Below are 21670 nucleotides of genomic sequence, written 5' to 3' on the forward strand. Positions count from 1 at the left end.
ACTCATCTTTGTGTAAAGAGTATATTTTGAAGTTGATTTGCTTTCTACCTTTCTTCGAAAGATTCACACATTTATTGCATGAAGATGGAGAAGTAGAGAGCCAAAAACAATATCATATTATAATATATGATATTATATGATATGATATGATATTATATTATATGATATGATATGATATGATATGATATGATATGATATGATATGATATTATATTATATTATATTATATTATATTATATTATATTATATTATATTATATTATATTATATTATATTATATTATATTATATTATATTATATTATATTATATTATATTATATTATATTATATTATATTATATTATATGATATTATATGATATGATATGATATGATATTATATTATTCACACATTTATTGCATGAAGATGGAGAAGTAGAGAGCCAAAAACAATATCATATTATAATATATGATATTATATGATATGATATGATATGATATGATATGATATTATATTATATTATATTATATTATATTATATTATATTATATTATATTATATTATATTATATTATATTATATTATATTATATTATATTATATTATATTATATTATATTATATTATATTATATTATATTATATTATATTATATTATATTATATTATATTATATTATATTATATTATATTATATTACATTACATTACATTACATTATATTGTTTCATATTACAGCCCACGATGCACTTCTCATTTCAATTCTTTGCTTCCTGAAAACACAATTCAAAATCATTGGAGATGTGTTGAGGACAATTCGACAAAGAAGTTTGAGAAATATCAACTTACCGGAGGACTACTCTATACATCACGATGAAGACAATCCTTTACTGGAAGAAGAGTTATATAGGCAATTAAAACTGTATACGGAACATCTAAAAATGCTTCTGAGGTGAGTTCATTTCTTAAAAGTGTTTGTAAGTTCTTTCATAGAAGAGTTGAACGTTTTGAGTTGTACCAAACGTATTTTCGAAGAAAAAACAATTTCAGAAGATACGTTGACCCCTCAGCCCCTTTCAGTGGGATATAATCCTGAACATATTTTTGTCGTCTCCATAATTTTTCAGACTCTATTGAGGCCATGAAGGACTTTTTTGCGAAGAAAAATTGTTTTTCAGTGTTGATAACACTTTGAAGGCAATATGGCTGGTGGGAGTAGTAGCTCGTCGGCTTGTGCTCTGTGTATTGTATCATAAAGTGGTGCAAAATATCGAAAAATAAAAATCACACTAGCCAACAAATAAGAAAAGAAATTGCGACTGATATTATAATGACTATATATGAGAGCTTGAAGGATCCTGACTGCGACATCAACATCAAACATTATCCATCACGTAAAGATTTTGAGTTATAGTTATATACACAAAATTTTACTCAATATTTATACAAAAATTTTCACATATTATAGGGAAATATAAGATCAGAACAAGAAAAAAATCATATATTTTGAGGATAATATACAATACACATGTAGAAACACTCAAATGAAGTCTTTTGTGCATAACCTTTTTTTCAAATGTCGACTTTCGTTTATATGTTTCATCGTTTTCCCTTATGAGAAACCAACAATAATTTCCCATCATTGCTGCATCCCATAGGTCTTGGTGGAACCTTTCCCCTTGTTTGTCATTGATAACACCCAAATTTTCTGGAAAAAAATTTAATGGGAGTCCAAGAAATGGTTTTTGAGAAACACGCGACGTCCCATGCTGCAGTAGTTTTCAAGTAGTTCTTTTAAAAGTGTTCCGTATATTTCTACTTTTTTGTTCCCTGAAAACTCCGAAACAATTTTTTTGTACATTACTTGATTTTTGATCAATTTGTTGATCACTTAGTAGTTTTCTAATTTGTGGTCCAACAAATATACCTTCCTTGAGCTTTGCATCGCTTAATTTTGGAAAAACTTGTTTACGATATATAAATATTCTTCACATTAGCTTGACCTGGAATATATTCATCTCTCGGAGGCTATTCTTTTACTTGATAATGGTTCTGTGTTGCCCTATTGTTCCAAAGGCAAAAAAAACAGCAAAACTTCGTAAAGCCGCATTGAAGACCTAGTAATAATCCTATGACTTTCAGGTCACGACATATTTGCCACTTATACGTATTATAACTTGCATTTAGAATAAGTGACATACTTTCGTGTGTTTCCTTAATGGCAACTGCATATGCAAGAGGAATAACCATTATGGAACAGAACGGCTTTTAAACTTGTTTTACACGAATCTATAAATAAACGCCATTCGTCCGGGTTATGTGCAAATCCTGATTTTTCCATCACATCATTTGGATTTACTTAAACACACATTTTATCCTGCATAGTAAAAAACGAGGATAGCTCATGGTTACGGTTCATAAATATTGTAACTTTGGTTTTAGGGGCTAGTAAATTCCATTGTTGTATTCTAAACCTTTATAGTTCAGCATTCTCTTTGGACAAGTGGAGGAAAAGGAAAAAGGAAATTCGGAATGTCGTGTTCATTAAATTCTCGTGAAAAAATCATAACTCAGACATCTTACGTGTTAGAAAATTTTTACAAACATTTTTACAATCATTAAAAAGTTAAGCCTACAAAACATATTGGCTTTGAAAAAGTGTAAGTAAAAAAATCTTATTAGTGAACAAAAGGTATCTGACTCTCATGCCGTAAAAGTAAATGAAACGGAATCCCAAAACAAATCGGAATCTTAAAACAAACCTGAAAAAATTTCTTCAAATGACTTATCACGGGTAATATCCCAAAACAGAACAATTAATGAATGATTGTATCAACGAGGAGGATGGAATTTCCAATTCTCATTCCCAAGGAGCCTGGAAAGAAGTTGTGAAAAAACGAAAAAGGTAACTTGTCATTGAAAAATATAAAGAAACGGGATCAGTCAGTCAATGAGTTACACCAGTCACTTGTTGGAGGTTTTCCGGAGATGAATTGTCGAACTCAGAATTTCCGTCTATTTATTCCTCATTTGAGGTTATTATTTATGAGAGTAACTTCATGTGGTAACCGTTTTTCAGAGAAACGTAACGTGAACCGCCCAATTCCATAATTTTCAAATCTGACTTACCTATGTTAAATGTTAATAACTTGAGAACTGATTAAATCAACTACCTTTTTAGTGATATAAGTGATTTGGAAACATTAACATTTTCTAGTTAAAATCAATGATAACGGAGAATTGATCTATCGAACGATTTTCCTAGAATTAGTCCTCTTAAAAGGGAAAAGTCATACCGATTCACCGATTCACAAAAATGATTCTGAATTATTAGAAAATTCGATATCTATTCTCAGAGTTATTTGAATATGCCTTTCTCGACCGTCTTTGGGGTTTTATTGAGGAGCATAAAAATTTATCGGATAAATAACATGGGTTTCCGGGCGGAAAATGAACATCAATCGGTATATTATATTTTTTCAACCAAATAATCGAACATATTGCTGCTGATGAATGTCCAGCAATATATATATATATATATATATATATATATATATATATATATATATATATATATATATATATATATAAATATATCTGCAATATATAAATATAAAATAATAATAAAATTGCATAAAATAAAAACAACAATGAAAATTATTTGGCGCTCCGGAGCGACTTCATTGATTCCAGTGGCGCATTTGCTTTTTCAGCTGCAGGAAAACACGAAAAAATCTGCAGCACCACATCATCTGATGATCTTGATCTAACAATGTCCTCTCTCTTATAAAACAAAATGTAGGTTATCTCCAGAGGCTCCAATGAATTCAATGCATCAGAACACTTCGTGACACGACTATCGTCAAACTTAAACCAGTCTTCTTCTTTGACCAAGGCGTAATAATGACCAAATTCAACGCCAGAACCACAGTGAACAATGACTGCATGAATATTATAATAGTGGTCTGCTAGGTTGAAATGTTCATCTATTTCGAACCTTCCAAAGAGTTTCTTGCTTCCGTTAGAGGTTGAGTCTTGTTTGAAAATCATCAGTGTTATTATTAGATTGACTGGAGCCTCAGCTTTACTTGTTTCCTTATAACAGTCAGTTAGTTTGGCGCATGTTTGACAATACAGTCGATGATCACCTGTTAAAAATTCCATTTTCAGATGATTTAACAATAACCTTTGCACGGACTGGTTATTAGTCGTATTAGGAAAAGCTAGATGAAGTTCCAGAAATTCACCTAAGTTTTCGGTACTTCTTGAACATTTACCACAAAGTAAACCGGTGAGGATTTTTCCAGCAAAGATTTACAAACACAAGACATAATGGGTTGTACGGAATCATTCAGTCCAAATCGGTCAGGAGTATTGATTCTGCTATTGTCTTGCTCACGAAGAGTATTCAACAAGAACCCCAAGAATTCGGAACAATCCTCTTGTTGTCCTAACGAGTATCTAGTGGACTTCAAAGACTCCAGGAAATCGGTTGGAGGGAAAGATGAAACCTTCTTACGAAACTGCAGCTGCATGAACAGTTGTTTGAGTTTGATGAATAAGTAGGAAACATTCCCGTTCTCGTTCATCATTAAAACTTCGTTCTTGAAATTCTTCGTCATGAACAACACTTGTAAAATGCTGTTCATGTAGCAAGTGTTCCCTAAATTATCCAATCCAATTTTCTTCTCTAGATTTTCAGGACAACTATCTACTGATTCGTAAGGAAGAACATGTTTCACAGAATCTCCATAAGAACCATTTCTCAAGCTGCGATCGATCCTTCCAAGTGAAGAAGGGTTTCGTAGAGGGATCGATTCGGCTCTTGCTTCAAGAAGCTCTTCCACTGAAAGGGTACCAGTTTCACGAGGACTGCAACTCATTTTTTGGGGGCAAGAATGACCTGAGTCCACTGATCTCACTGAAAAAGAAGAAGGTGGATCAATCACTTGTGATTGATATATATATATATATATATATATATAAATAATACAATAATACAATACAATAATACAATACAATAATACAAAATACAAAGGGAACTCTGAATGTCAAGATGATGATTTGGGTTTCTTTGAAGGGTCCGTCTCTGGACCAGTGTTGTTTATTCTGTATATCAATCAGATTGATTGCATTTCGAATAGTCAGAAGGCAATAAAAAATCTGGATTTAAGAGTAAATCAGACAATTTTGACAAACACTCAAGAATCTGTCATATTTCTTGGGATATATTTGAATGAATTTTTGAGTTGGAAAACCCACTGTAATCAATTGAATTTCCTGAATTTTCTTCTTTTGAAGAATAAGGCGCAGTTAATGGCAATTTACCACACCTAAGGCACAGGTATGGTATATGTCTCTGGCGAAATTGCACTTCAGCATTGGATGTTTTCACGTATATTGAGTACCTTGGTACATATTCCACTTAAGAACTCATATAAACCTATTTTCAAAATGTACGAAATGTTACCTCTTCCATGTATATACATTTTCAATATAGCTGTTTATATTTTTGAAAATAGGTCTTTTTTTGAATTGAATGAAGAATTTCATGATTATAATACTAGAAGTAAACAATCCGTGTATATTCTATTTGCGAAAGTGAATACTCCCAGTTAGGTAGGGCCACGGATTTTTAACAAACTTCCAGATGTAATAAAACAACATCAAAATGTGAGACATTCAAAAAAGGTACTCAAACCATTTTTGATTGGAGAAATGTTATTATTCGCTTTCCGAATTTTTAATTTCAAATTATTGTATGTTTTCTTATTAGTCAGTGTGCCATGCTTGAAGACAAGTAGTAAATAAATCTAAAGAAATGAACTTCAAATGTTCAAGCCAGTCTCGGATATACCTACACAGTAGGTTGAATGGACTGATGGCTATCAGAAAACAACTACTCCCTTGGCTAATACCACGAAGGGTGTTGGATTATATCCGACAGGCGTCTTCACAGAAATTTTCCTGCATATGCAATTGGCCATACAACTGAAAGAGTCGACCTTCAATTTTGGAACGGGCACACTTGCAGACCGGTTTCGGGCTCTTCAGCCACTCTTCAGTGGAAGATAGTGGCCATCATCGACCTAAAGTCAATGATATTCCATAATTGAAAATCGAAATTCTTTCAGAGTATTTCATTCCTCGTCCAAAGTTGGAGCTAACAACAAAATGTCACATTACAATACTGTTGAGGAGAAATAAATATTTATTATTATTATATTATTATTGTTTGTCAAACACAATTTTTGATTGATTTGGAACCGGCTTTACTCTTCGCGATCTTCTTATTTGATCTCCACCTTGAAATGAAATCATATGTGTATTTGTATTAAAATCAATTTAAGTTATTCTTTATGGATCATTATCCTTCAGAAAGAAATATATCTTCAATCTAATGTAAAAAAATCATGAATTACAAATTTTTATACATAGGTCCAAATATGTTGGTAATTATCAAAACTACTTTTTTTCAGGATGCGAGATGAAATTGAATACATGTTCACATATGTTTTACTCATACAAATTCTAGCTTCATTATTCACCTACGCTTCTTGTTTGTACTTTGCATTTGCGGTAAGTATCTATACGTACATAAACTATAAATATTGTGAAATGTTGGATTTGTCATTAACAGGTACCTTTTTCAGATTTTCTCAGCGATTGAATGCACTGAATTTCGTAAACTGTCAATATTTTTTGACAGACGATTATGATTTTTGCAACTTAGTATAATTTGGAGACTTTTCACATAAATCCTGAAAGGACTCCGCTCTAATCTTATGGAAAACCGGTTTCGGGGAAAATCGCTGAAATTTCCTACCATCCTTAACAAATGTTACTTTTGTGCCAACTGTCTGAATGCCGGCGTTTGGATTCTACAGGGGGTCGAAGTTTGATACTTTGACTTGACGAGTTTTGAAATATCCGGAATTACATTTTCATCGTACTGATCTGAATTTTTATAATGGAATAATCCACAATATGTGCATTGGAATATTTATACGATAAAAGTTGTTAGAATCACAACTGGCTGGTATACAGAGGGTTAAAAATTTTTATTGGTAATTTTTATCGAACTTTTTTTCGAGAAAATATTCGTTTACCTGCAGATCCATATGCAACTGATGTTACCTACAGTGCATGAGAGGGCGATCATGTTATGCATTCGAACCAACCATCCAACTTTAAATATTTGGAAGATACGGGGGGAAGATACAAATAATGTGTCAACGTCGGTGCTCATTAATCTGAATTCAAATAAAGTTGCGGCGATGGGCCAAAAAACAAGAGAATGAGAATTTATGAATATACCAAGGTTGCAACTCGCCCAAAAAAATTTCAAAAATATTAGTATTAGTATTTATTCGTAAATTATATTAAGAGCGGGACCATCTCGTCTCCACCCAATGTTTTTGAAACATGCAGGATTAAAACAATAACTCATTCTCTTAGGCTGTTAAACAAGTGTCTTCTGGAGAGAATCACGGCATCACTATGCGTATTAGTACAAAAAATATTTCTGTTCTGCACCATCGAATGTTTTCACATTTCATTCTAATGATGAAAGATGAAAAATTATAGAGAAGAAGAATATGCTTTGGTTTATATTCAGGTCTTCATAACTGTCATTATCTTCAATACATTGTGACCGCAACTGAAATATGATTTGAAGTTAATACATAACATGAATTCAGCACACGATTCCAAACATATGGGCTGATTCAGAGGAAACAGAAATAATGCTAAGTACCACAATAGCTACTGAACTGAGTCGAATTAATTCAACAAGTACATTATTTCCATGAAGACAACCTTTCGTAGGACTCATATTTCGTTTCACGAAACGAGTTTTACTGGTTTCGAAGTTTTGCCTCTCATCAGTGTAAGGTAGGTCTTATATAGATATTACTGAATAGAGCATGCGACATTCTTACATAACCGAAAGAATTTTCTATTCTCTGTTTTAAAATCTGTTTTTCCGTTAACCAGCTGTTGCACCCCTACGAACGACAACCCTCAGAAGTTGAAATTTGTGCGAGCTAAGGATTAACGAGGCCTTACCTTTTAACGTGTGATTCCTAACACACAATCATTGAATCCTCAGTTATTCAATTGCAATGAAGAATAGCAAGTGATTTCTATCGCAATAAAGAATTATACTCTATAAATTGACCACCTACATACCGGGTTTTTTGAGGTGTTAATCAAATACATTGGGGGGAGTTTATTCACCGGAATGACTGTCATGCTTTCACTACCCAACTATTTCAAGCGCACCATCAGGTACCATTTGTGGTACCATGTGTGGTCTATTTTCCGCGTTCATTATTGAGCTTAGTAGGGAACGTGAGAGTATCGATTGTTGGGGCATGTCAAGCGTGACCAAGATACCACAAAACACTGGCAACATGCGCACATGTTCCTAAAGTCCTGGCACCGATTTTGCAAGTACAATAATATCCTAATATGGGCTCGTTTGGTTCATCAGGTTCTTCTCCATCATCATATTTGATCCACAGTTGATACTCTCTCATCCTGTATATACGAAGGTGTAAGTTCAACCTTGTATATACCTACGGTCAAATCTCTTAGATAATTTATTGTGAGGAGAGGGAAGTTTGGAATCAGGTTTCCTTTATATGGACCCATTGACCATTTCTCAGATTACTATTCTCTACATCCACTCGAGCCTGGACATTTATTACCTCTTGTAATGCTTGTGCCAGATCAGCATTGGCATCTCTCATCGGGGAGAAAGCTGTTGATGAGTCCACCGATTTGATATAGATCGCTAAGATTGTGAAGGTATATCATTTCGATCGTTTTAGCAAAAAACTTGAACATCACTAATCGAGATTTATTTGATTTCTCAGTGGAAAGCTGTTGTTGTCGTCGTGGAACAATCGCGGGCATTTCATATTGTATGCCAAGATTTTTCAGTAAGGGTATGACATCTTGATAACTCCGATATACAACAAAAATGTCACCTTCATTAAACCATCCCTTCATGTCTTCTGAGTTTCTTTCAAACTGATTCTCCAAAATTCATCCGTCATTGTTGCAAGCTTCTGAGAAAAAGGGTCCGTGAATACTCAGTATATATCCATCTGAGGCTACAATCAACACTGATTTTACCAGATGATGTCCCTGGTATCGGCAGAAAGATTGGCGCAGTAACCTGAAATTACAATTTTAATATATGGCGACGTATGAACCATCGCGTCGATGTAAACGATGGTCTTCAGATTTTCTGGGTCAGGTTATATGAAACAATGGCAAACTCACTCACACACATATAATTCCCTATCAATGGCTGCAAAGCCGATATGCGATGGAACGAATCTTTGCTTTACTTTTGAAATTTATTCCATCAGTTCGGACTTTCATTGTCTAATATAATATAAATTGACTTGAAATCCCTCAAAAAAATTTTAAAAAAATTGATCGAAAATAACAATTTTATTAAACAAAACACTGAAATTACAAAGGAAATAACATACAAGCAACAACCAAACAAATGAAAAATTGAAATATTAATAAAATCCGAAAATTAAAAAATATATAATCAACAAAAAATGAAAAATAAAAATAAAAAAAAATTTCAAACCAAGTTATGTCACGAAGTTTCGATTGTTAATATCCACAACCGTCTTCGGGTGATAACTGGACTTTTCCTCTCCAATAATCCTCTGATGTAGGGAAGTACAAGTACTGGTTATGGCGGCTTCTTTTCCTTGTGTAGTTATTGCTGTCTTCTAGCTAAGGCCTGTTCTACCATCACTCTGGAGTAACCATTCCATTGAAGGTCATTTTTGATGATGCCTAGTTCCCTTTCGAGACCTTCCTTTGTATTACAGAGCCCAAAAGCACGGTCTAGAAGAGTCTTGATGATTCCTCTCTTAGTCGATTGACGGTGGTTGGATTTCTGGTTCAGATACTGTCATGTGTGAGTTGGTTTTCGATATACAGATGTTTCCCACTTAGTCAGTCCTCTTCACCAATACGTCTAAGAAGGGCAATTCGTTGTGGACTTCCTTCTTCATTGTGAAAGTGATGGAAGGACTTACGCTGTTGATGTGCTTCAGGAAAGTGTCTAGTTCTGCATTCCCATGGTTTCATATTATGGAGGTGTCGTCTACATATCTCAACCAGACTCGGGGCTTCTTGTGGGCTTCTTCAATGGCCAGAGTTTCAAACCACTCCATATATATATATATTGGCTATAACAGGTGAAAGTGGTGATCCCTCATCTTGCGTAAAGAATTCGTCGTTCAGTTGAAAGTAGCAGTTTCGTACACAGCATCCTAGCAATTCCATTATTACTTGTATCGGTAAGTTTGTTCTATCTTTCAGGTCCTTCTGTATGATTTAAAGTGCTTCTTCGACAGGAACGTTGGTGTAGAAGCTTTTCACGTCGAAACTGATCAGTTGATCCTGCTCTTTGACTTCGATTTCCCCTAGTAGTTCAACGAAATGCCTTGACTTTTTCACAAAAGATGATGTTTTTCCTTGCAGTGTTTTAATTATTGGTAGTAAAAATCTGGACAAGTTCTGAGTGGCTGAATCTCTGGAGATAATGTTTGGTCGGAGCGGAACATCCTTTTTGTGGATTTTGGGTAGTCCATACAAGTGAGGAGGCTTACTGTGGTGGGATGTTAGCGATGATCTCTCTTTTTCCTTATTAGACAATGGAAGTCCGAACTGATGAAATACTGTTGGCTTGACTAGAGGGATAATGTTATATTACCTTCAAGAAATCATCCGATAGACCCTGTCGCAATTTACAGAGGAATGTCATGAGGTCTTATTTCGTTATATATCTACAACCATCTCTCTGTGGAACCATATCAGAACATAAATGAACTACAAAATTGTTCTTTGGTTATAGGAGACATCCTCACTGAAATTGTGCACATCTTGATAGCTGGAGTATTCAATAGCCACAAAACGAAGCCCTTGAAGGAAAAGAGATATTTATAAACTGGATTCCTGTTAATAGAAATGGAAAAATAAAACCGTTATCATTGAGATGATTTCTGCATGCCTTCACGTTATCCGGGATGAATATATTCCGATGGACGAAAACATTGGCCCTGCATTTATTGGATACAGTTTACTGATCAGCGGCGACATTGCAATGTTTGTGTCAAAACATTGAGTCTCATACAAGTTAGATCAATCGTCAAGTCCTTTATTTCATTCATAATAGATCGATTACAGTTTAAACATTTTCTTGTTTCTTCTCCTATGATGAGAGGGGGGGCCACCTTGTGCATTCCGCCTAGAAATGGCTATTTGACACTTTTCCAAATGTTATTCTTCATGAAGAATATATGACATTCGACTTGCATTCGATCGGTTATCGCATACAAAGCAATTTACTTGATTTTGATAGGCCATGATGCCCTGGGAATATTCCAATATGGGATACAACTGAAGATAATGATTATCTCACCTTATCTAACTTCGAAGAGCAGAAAATGAAAGGAAATAGGTAATTGATGACCAAAACATCAACCGATTCTCTAATAATTAGCAAATACTAACATTTCATCATGAACTGCTTCATTTTGGAAATGAAATAATACAGTTACTTGCATAGAAAAGTAGCAGTCCTTGATGAAAAACTCACCTAGAACGCTCACTTGGAAAGAGTTTTACACAAAATTAGACTGTCTCTATGGACATGTCGAAGGATGTGTGGTAAAACTTGGGGTTTAGGTTCCAAACAAATCCATTAGATTTATGTGATGATTATCAGACCAATTATCGCTTATAGTGCAATTGCCTGTTGGCCGAAGGTTTTACAGAAAACGGCCCAGGCGCACAGAGACAGGCTTGTCTGCCCTTCAGTGGTGCCATCAGTACCACACCGTCAGCGGCCATGTAGACCCCTCTAGATTGCCAATTGCACAAATCAATTCAATGCAGAGTGCCACAGACTGTTCTGAAAATGACCTCTGACTTTATGCCTACAACTATCAACTACTAACTAACTACTAACTAACTCGAGTTGACAGAACGGGATCTTCCGGGAGAAGGAAATATCAAGAGCAGATAGTTGTTGATTCACAAATGGATCAAAAGCACCTTCCGGTTCTGGTGCAGGTGTTTTCAGTCGCAGACCCAGGATAGATATATAAATCTGCCTAGGAACATATGTGACAGTATTTGAAGCGGAAATTTATGCTATTGAATTGTGTGCGGAGAGTATAGAAAAATCCAACCTCATGCACAAATCAATAAAAATATTCTCGGACAGGTCAAGCGACGTTGAAAGCTCTTAACTCCTACCAAGCAATATCTAAATTGGTAGCAGATTGCCAAAAACGACTCTCCTCGATAGGAAGACTTAACGGATTGTCTCTTGTCTGGATTCCTGGCCATACTAATCTGGAAGGTAATGAGGTTGCTGACTCCCTTGCATAGGAGGGTGCTGTAAGACAGTGTGTGTCACATCTGTTTGGAAAATGATGGAACAGCAGAGCACATACTTTGTGCCTGCCCCGATGGGGACCGAATCAAGTTTTGAGAGTTCGGCAGAGCCGTTCTCTTAGCATCTGACCTGAAAGACCTCTCACCAAACAAACTAATCGGCTTCGTAAAGAATCTGGGTTTATCATATCAATCTGTCTGATTTTCTGACTGTAGTTAAATAATAACTCTAAGATACCAAAAACATATTTTCAGAAGTCAGTAGTGTAGTGCGAATCCAAAAAATCGTTTAGAAAAATTAAGAATGAGACAAAAAAAATGATGATAGCAATCCGTCTGAAAATGTTCTTTACGAGTAAATTAGGGTTATTTGATGTAAAAAAAATGTTTTCAGAAGGAAATTTTAATGCATAAAATTCTGAGACCATTCTAAATATGTTAGGGAATTTTATCGATCGGTAACATAGCAATCTCTCTGAAAATTGTTGAACGTGATGAAATGGATTATCCAGATATAAATTAAATATATCTGAAGAATTCAGTGTAGAAAACTTTTCGATACCTAAAATTATTCAAAAATCCTATTCAGGCATATTGGAATCTATGTTACAAGCCAATGGATAAATTGCGACCCTGAAATCGTAAAACTGAAGTTGAATGACTAAAATAAATGGCACACAAGGAAACTGGGATGTAGTAGAAATATAACGGTTTATTTAAAATTATAAAATGTTAACGTATTCAATCATTGTCTGTATCGGAATAATCATCACCGAAATCACTCTCGAGGACACTTGTGAGATCTTCAATGTCGTCTCCTATAAAATAAATGTCATTGGTAAAAATTACAAACTTAATTGTGGAAATAACATCATAAGAAGCGCTCAGGCATCGGCCAAGCGAGTCCAAAACGTTCTTTTCTCTTTTGGGAGTGCATGCGACATCTAAAATTTCTGAAAACAGTTTTTTTGTAATCGTGGCATATATACGAACGGTTCAAAAAAAAATGTATCCGGATTGCTATAATACAGGTCGGCTAAATTCTTTGACAATTTCAAAAATTCGCTTCAGGTATATACTACGCGCAAAATGTCTGAAAACCATACAGCAGAAATAGCTTCTTCTTATGTTCTCTTTTATGAAGAGATGAGAACTGAATAGCAACTTTGAGGTGGTAAACAACATTCTGTTTCCAAAAAACCGTTCAATCCTAAAATGTAATCCTGAAATTAAAGTCTCCACTTAGATATAACTCGTATATACATATATTTTGCATAAACTGACATCAACTTTTTTAGGAATCCGTGATGACTCCCGATTTCTTTTCACAATTGGAATTTTGTTCATGTGTTTTGGTGCAACTCTCCTGCATGTGTTGGTTCGGAAATGAAATAAAAGATGCTGTAAGTATATAAAACAGTATGCAGTTGTGGATGAAAATGGTTAATATCTTGATGATATCACACAAACCGATCATAAATCGAAATAATGTATTCTCGGATATAAGCTTGTTGGTTTTTTACTTTTCCATTCACAAAAAATGAGAAGCCTACGGAGTTTCGAAATGATACTTCTGTTTTTTTTTGAAATGGAGAATATATTTTAATTTGTTTTCTGAATTCTATCTTACGGTTGCGACACGAATCGATGGCTGATTTTTCATTTCTCACTTCATACGCTGCTTCCCCTGCTTCATTCACTCTTCTGCATAGTCCGCGACGATGAGCGAAAATAAATTGAAATATTTCTGTTGAATGCAGTCGCTCGAGAGGAACATGAACTTGGTTCCAGTTCCAGTAATGAGGTTATGAGGTTGGGCAGAAGACCTACGTCGTAAGTCGCAAAGATTACTTTACTTCTGCGGTAACCCATGCATGGGGTCTTCTTGAACAACATATCTAGTGTGCTACAGTTGGAAACTGAAGAGTTCATTATGGTCTGCCATCAACAAAACGATCAACAATAAGATAGAAAGAAGCCCTTTCAGGGTTTCTTTAAAGAAACCCTTTCAAGGCTTCTTGTTATTGATGAGATGCCGGGTTTGCCCTATGCTCTGGGGGAATGATAATTGTCAAATTTATTGGAATTAGAAAATGGAAGAAGGGACGAATAAAATATCGAGATTTTCTCTTCGAACACTGCAGATTCACGGCCATCGAAGTAAGAATATGTCGTAGCGGAGTTTTCAGTACCAAGTGAAACGAATATTTTCTGAAAAGAAGAGGAAAAATGATGAAATATAGAGATGTTCTGTTCAAAGTCCGCAAACCCTATCCAGTTCAGTCTGTTAAGATGGGTATTCTAATTATTGGAGTCCTTGGTGGAATTATGCCCTCTCCACTCTCGAATTTCGAGATCATGCCTGGCCAGACAAATAATTTCCCTCCTCCTCAATCTTCCGAACTCTCTAACAATGCTGTGTTGAAGGTCCTCAATATTTTAATATTCTTTCTGGCCTTTATTTTTACTCCATAAGAATGTATCCATAACACTTAAGTCTGGAAACCTTGCTATCCATTCATCATACAAATAGTCTTCGAAAATCTACATTAAAAACTGGTGATAGGTTTCTCCATTCTGAATCCAGTCAAATAAATGAGGACCCAAAATTCTATATTTTTAAATTCCTGCCCACACGTTAATACTGAATCGCACTTGAAGTCGAATTTTTCGGAACTGCCTGGGGTTGTTTATGCTCCAAATACGTTCGTTATTTCGGTTGAATATACCACAATTCGTAAAAGTGCTTTCATCTGTCCAAATAACATTTTCCAGGAAAACAGGAAAATCAGGTCTTCTTATTAGCCAATTACAAAATTCTAATCGCCTTTCGAGATCACCTGAATGCAAGTTTTGAGATATGTGTATTTTATAACATTTTAAACCGCTCATTTTGAGATGTCTTCAAGCACTTGTATGACAAATATTCATTTCAGAAGAAATTTGACGTGTAGATATCCCCGGGTTCATGTTGATCTGCAAATTATAAATTTTTATTGAAAAGGACACAATGTCTAACTTACCTCATACATACATCCATCATTAATCAAATTTTCTTTAGTGTCCTGGTCCATTCTGTCTCCGTATTTTTTCCTTGGCTTTTCAAATGAACCAAACTTGGTGAGATTTTGATTCAATAACTTGAACATAGTTCGATGTGGTTGTCGTCTTTCGAAATACATGTTTGAATACATTTCCGATGTCCTAACACTGTTTTTACCATAATTGTAATACATATGTATCATGTCTCTTTTTTGTTTTTCGCCGAAAATTCAATGACTTGTACAATATTAAAATGTCATTGAGTGTAACAAATTGAAAGTCAAATTTAGAAACATCAAAATCAAAGCCTATTATGATAAGAATTTTTTTTTCAATATCTCCAACTTCTTGAAAAAGATTGATAATTTATGATACATCATTGAAAAGGTCAAATCTGGTTCTATTCAAAACAGAAAGAATCCACGTCGGAGACGAAACGTCGGATAGCAAATCTGAAAACACCATTATGTAGCAAGGAAAAAGTGGCAACGTAGAAGTGCGATTTATTTTCGAACCCTTCGAAAAATAAAGCCAGAAAGAAAACAATAGGTAACCATTTTCCGAAATTTCCCCGGATATCTCCGGATATACTCGAATTTCAGAACTTTCTCAACGGCATATTGTTAGTTAGGTGCAACTTTGCTCCAATTTAACCATCTTTGTATCTCTCATAGTTTCCGAGATCTCAATGGTGAGGACCGAATTTGAAACACCCTGCATAGAGATGCCTCATATCTTGATGATGCTAACTTGGTTAGCGAACGCGAGACACGGAACGAAATATTGTATTTTTGGTAAGGGAAAAGCGCTCTCGATAGATTTGAACTATTGTCAGTATTGTGTGTGTTATTTATGGATTTTCAAATTCTTTCCACAATTTTCGGTACCGAGCGTTTTCAAATTTTGGGTGAAACTGAAAACATAGTCAGATTCAAACGAATGAACAGAACACTTGATTTGAAATTTTTCAACAACAATTGTTTCTGAGATGTTGAAACTTCATATTTTTCAAAGTAATTGAAATCAATTTTTCACAGGGCGAAGCGATAATCTTTTCACTCTACGAAATGGACTGGTTCAGTTGTAGTCCGAGATTCAAAAAGTCTATGATACTAACCATGATTCGAATGCAACGACCTATTTATTTATCAATTGGAAAGTTCAGTCCATTGACATTGGCTACACTGGTGACGGTAAGTTACAGAAAATAGATACTACCATCTCGTGCCCATGGCAGAGACGATGATCTTCTTCCCTAGTGTTCTGATGATGTATTCATGTTGGATGTTTCCGAAAGAACTCTGTATGTTGATTGAAACACAGATTCGTTGTTTTTCGAGCCTTCTCAAGGTCTTTACTGATTCACGAGAGAGAATTAAGTTGTCTATTTAGTTTGATACACTGACTCATTTGAAGCGGTTTATCTTCTGGAACTTACTGTTCTTCTATCGAAATTCATTATAATCTATTATTTTTATAGGACAGTGAGTCTATAACAGCTTTGAATTGCCCATTGAAATTTTCCTGTCTATGTGACGACATAACTTACATGGAACACTGTCATCCCCAATGGTGGACATCCTATGTTTCGAAATAAGGTACTTTTCCCATGTCCTCTTCAGCACCGACCTGGATAACATTAGATATAGCACTCGATTCATCCATAAAATTACAACTCTTTGTCACGAATGAGTTGAATTTACTCATGTCATCGATGACTACGTAATGATATTCATTCGCTTATTTGATTTGATCCGATCCCAGTCAAAGGAATATTCTTCAAATTGAAACGGGTAAATTTTCCCACATTTCTTTGTATGCAGATAGAGAAGTAAAAAGCCAAAACTTTTCTTTCCTCAACTTGTAATTATTTGAGTTATCTGTGAATGTGAAGTCGGAAATCCTGGTGTATAGGCTTTCATGGCCGGTGTCTGATGTCCAAAGTTTCCGGATTCATTAGCCGTGGTCTGCAGGTTTTTAAACCTAATGTTTCGTCTGCTACTGCAGCATATATTATCAAAGGCGATGCGGCAATGTTCGAAGTGATCTACTTTGTTGCGATGTGGTCAAACTGAAAATGGTCCTGGTGTACTCGTACTTATAATGGAACTAGGTGTCGGAGGGCTGACTGCTTCTATATCTTGTGATGCACTCTTTGGTGCAGTAATGAATATTACTGGAGTTTTCTCCCAACACCAAAACGTTATTTTAACATCTAGACATGTGTTTCGAAAACCAAGTGATCCTCTTCTAGAGGAAGATTAAACTCATCATACTTACAAGTTATCCTTATTTAAACCATAGATACATGTTCTAGGTATCTGTGTCTCAAGTGCCTTAAATTGATTTCACAATATTGCCTTATCTACTAGTCTTAAAAATTAAATTTTGAAATGTGTAATCATGTAATAGTCAGGTTAATCTAATGATTAAAATATTATAAGCTATTTGAAATTGATTTGAGGAAGAAGAAGTTTAGGTTATAAATGAATGAAATCTCGACTTTAGAAAAGAACAAAAACTGAGATAAATATAGAATATTCACGTTGAGAAGAGAATGACGTCATTTTTGATAATTTTGTATATCCAACATAACTTTGAAATTCCCAATGAAATGCGTTCAATAGCGATGAAACTAGTAACATTTCATTTTGTGAGTTGTGACTGATAGTAAAATTTCAGATATTGCCTAATCGAAAAACACTCGAAAACTGTCGGTCTTTCTTTTTTTTCAGAACTGATAATTTTTTTTTGATAAGACCTGCGTATATTCAATATGCTTAAAGCATAGTCGAAACAGCCTCAACAAATGTTTGAAGGTGATTGACAATGTTTCGTGATGAATTTCACTAGTTCGGACTTCCATTGTCTACTATATAAAATGATTTGAAATCCCTGAAACAAGTAAAAAAGAATAATTAAAAAAGAATAGTTGAAAATAACAATTATATTAAGCAACAATGAACCTGAAATGAAATGATAGTGAAATAACCTACAAGTAAAAATATAATAATTGAATAAATAAAAATTAAAGGAATGAAAAAAGAAAATAATGAAAAAGTGTAGAGATTCCAAGTCACGTTACTTCACGACGTTTCGATTGTTGGTATCTACAATCGTCTTCGGGTGACGACTGGACTGATTCCTCCGAGAGATGACTATTTTATAGGTCGTTGAAATACTTTCACTTTCTCTGCTTTCTATTATCCGCTTTACTGATTCCGTGAGAGATGACCGTTTTGGCGGGAGTTGGCCATTTTTCGTTTGATGATGGGTTTCCATATGTTTCGTATTTCTACGCTGGCCTGGCTGAATACGCTACGTATTCATTCAGGAGATGTATCAAGGCGAAGAATATTAAACGTGAAACATTTTTACACACACTTCAAGAAGGCGACGAAGCAAGACGCCTGGAATATTGTTTATGGGCCCAAGGGTAATATTTAAACAATAAAAATTTCTTAAAAAATATTTTATATATCGACAAAGCCACTTTCACTACAAATGGAGTAGTGTCATCACAGAATCGTCGCTATTGAGCAGCGGATAATCCTAACTGGATAATGAACTGTAAAAGCCAGTATTCCCAAAAAATTAACGTCTGGTGTGGGATATTGAACAAACGATCCTTTTTTTTGGGAACACATTAATGCGCAGAGGTTTCTAGAATTTTTAAACACAGAGTTGTGGGATGCTATTCACGAGCTGCCAATCAATGAACGATAAAATTTAATTGTCCAGTTAGATGGGTGTTCAGTTCATTATGCCAGAGCTGTGAGGCAATAGCTTAACGAACATTTTCCAAACCGATGGATAGGCCGTGGTAGTCTGTTTATAGAGTGGCCACCCAGATCTTCAGACCTCACAGTTTTGGACTTTTTTCTCTGGGGAATTCCCACACAGAAGGTTCACAAAAACCGCTCAAGAGATAGAAATGAACTTTGTGCAAGAATTCGACAGGTATGTGCAGATATTAGCCCTCAAGAACTAAGGAACGTAATCAGAAACATTCGTAAGCGCTACGACACATGTATCGAAATACGTGGTGGATTAATAGAGGTTACTAGAATATGAGTTAGAATTAATTTTTGCACTGAATCGGAACATTTCAATAGTTAGTTATTAGTTACGTTTATTCAAATTTTTTGCTTCATTGTTAGTAGAATTGTGTGAATGTAATTCCGTTATTTTCATTAAAAATATTTACACTATTTGTTTTTTTCATCTGGCCGCACTTTATTGTTGAAATCATAAAAAATTATATATTGTGACTGTTAGCTGTGTGAGTTTTCGAATTTTTGATTTGTCATAACTTTGTTAATAATGAATATTTTTTCATGAAATTTTGGTCACTCTGAATCTAGTGGCGTAGTGATTTTTTCAATAAAAAAATCGCTAATGAAAATCCCGATTTTCGACTAAGAAAAAATATCGTAGTATGCCCTGAAACTTTAATAAACATTTTAAATTTTGTCCCAAGGTAGACCTTCCAGTACTTGACATTTAAAAAAAAAATCAAAATCGATTTACAACTTCAAATTTTAGGGAGGTGTTTCCATTAAAAGTGGGTCATACTGTATATATATATATATATATATATATATATATATATATATATATATATATATATATATATATATATATATATATATATATATATATATATATATATATATATATATATACAGGGTCCTGCAACAGTGGCGCGGTGTTCCATATCTCTATATAGGAAGCAGATAGGAATCTAATTTTCTATAATATTACCTTATTGCTCGAGCTCGACAAAATAAAAATATTGGCGGTCACATAGGGTGTTCGATTTTTTCTGGGCGGATCCCAACTGTGTCTTTTTAAATGGCAACCTATAGTTTTTATCGCTTTTTCGGTTTCTTCATAGAAAATAAAATAAACTTTATGTATATCTGCACTTCGAAAATATTGACGGTTTTCGAGATATCTAGCATGACAGGTTTTTTTTTCCAATATTCGTCACTCAGAATATTTGAAATTATAAAGTGGTGCCAAGTCCAGTTGAAATTTTTTTTTGGTCGAATATTCTACATTGGTAACTCTCTCAAACGATATATCTGAAATCGACCTGTGATATACAGGGTATGAAAAACCGCTTGCCAAATATTGTAAATGAAAATTTGCAAAATCTTCCTTAGATTAAATGGAACACCCTGTATATTATTGATCCATAAGAAGCGCCAACGAAACCTCTACAAATTTCATCAAGTATTCCCTATGGCTAAGTTCAATAGTTTTTCTTAAATGAGCATTTCTTTCGAAAAATGGTCATTTTTTCAAAGCGAAATCCATTTGACGACTGATAAAAATATACGAAAGATATCTTGTTTCAATTTTGTACATTAGAAGGTGTCCAAACAAATATTTTTTAACGAAATAAATGTATGTACCTATCACTTTTTGCTAAATGGAAAATTATTTTTTCATTGGATGCAGAATTTCACTCATAAATCGTGCAATATCAAACCAAACGAGTTAAAAGAAAGAAACATTATAAATAACTATTTTTTTCATGTTATTATATTCATTCAGAGCTTGAGTTCTAGATATTCAAATTTGTCAACTGGCAAATTACAAAACTACAAAAGGGAGAGTTTAATTAAGGTTGATAATGAAACTTTTATAAAATATGTTCAACATGTCTTCCATTTTGTCTTCCATTTTGTTGAATGCAGAGCTGAAGTCTATGTTTCAAAGACTGTTCTACCCTGCGCAAGACAGCTGGTGTAATGCTGCGAAAAGCATTCGTTATTCTAAGTCGCATATTTTCGGGAGAAGTTGGTGGCTCAACGTAAACCATATTTTTTATGTATCCCCATAAGAAAAAATCTAGTTTCGTCAAATCTGGTGATCTAGCGGGCCACCGTACAGGCCCATTCCGTCCTATCCATTTATTGGGAAATACTTCATTTAGATGATCTCTCACTTCTGCCGAATAGTGAGCAGGTGCACCATCATGTTGTAACCACATTCTATTGCGGAGGTCAAGAGGAATATCATCTAACAAACCTGGTAAATCATTTCGTAAGAAATTGAGATACATTGCACCATTCATATGTCCCTCAAAAAAGTATGGACCAATTACATATTCTCCAATGATGCCTCCCCAGACATTTATCGACCACCTATGTTGATAATCCACCTGTCTCAATAAGTGAGGATTTTCTGTCGCATAATAATGGTAATTAT

At 34.4% G+C, this 21670-nt stretch overlaps 1 protein-coding gene across 4 annotated transcripts in view; it reads left to right on the top strand.

Annotated features, from left to right (window-relative positions):
- AANATL7 (Arylalkylamine N-acetyltransferase-like 7) overlaps positions 1–21670 on the top strand; it is an 88148-nt gene that overhangs the window by 20772 nt on the left and 45706 nt on the right. For 3 of the 4 annotated variants that reach the window (XM_074177184.1, XM_074177187.1, XM_074177186.1), the window contains one exon: positions 707–920. In XM_074177184.1, coding sequence (XP_074033285.1) covers positions 707–920 — 214 coding nt within the window. Of the gene's footprint in view, positions 1–706; positions 921–6447; positions 6548–13707; positions 13813–16488; positions 16645–21670 lie in introns of all 4 variants that reach the window. The other variant, XM_074177185.1, reaches the window with a different exon arrangement.

This window comes from Leptinotarsa decemlineata, unplaced genomic scaffold (genome assembly GCF_025532065.1).
Source record: "Leptinotarsa decemlineata unplaced genomic scaffold, Ldec_3_MD MMD2_tig00002159_RagTag_RagTag, whole genome shotgun sequence".
In the NCBI taxonomy this organism is placed as follows: Eukaryota; Metazoa; Arthropoda; class Insecta; order Coleoptera; family Chrysomelidae; genus Leptinotarsa; species Leptinotarsa decemlineata.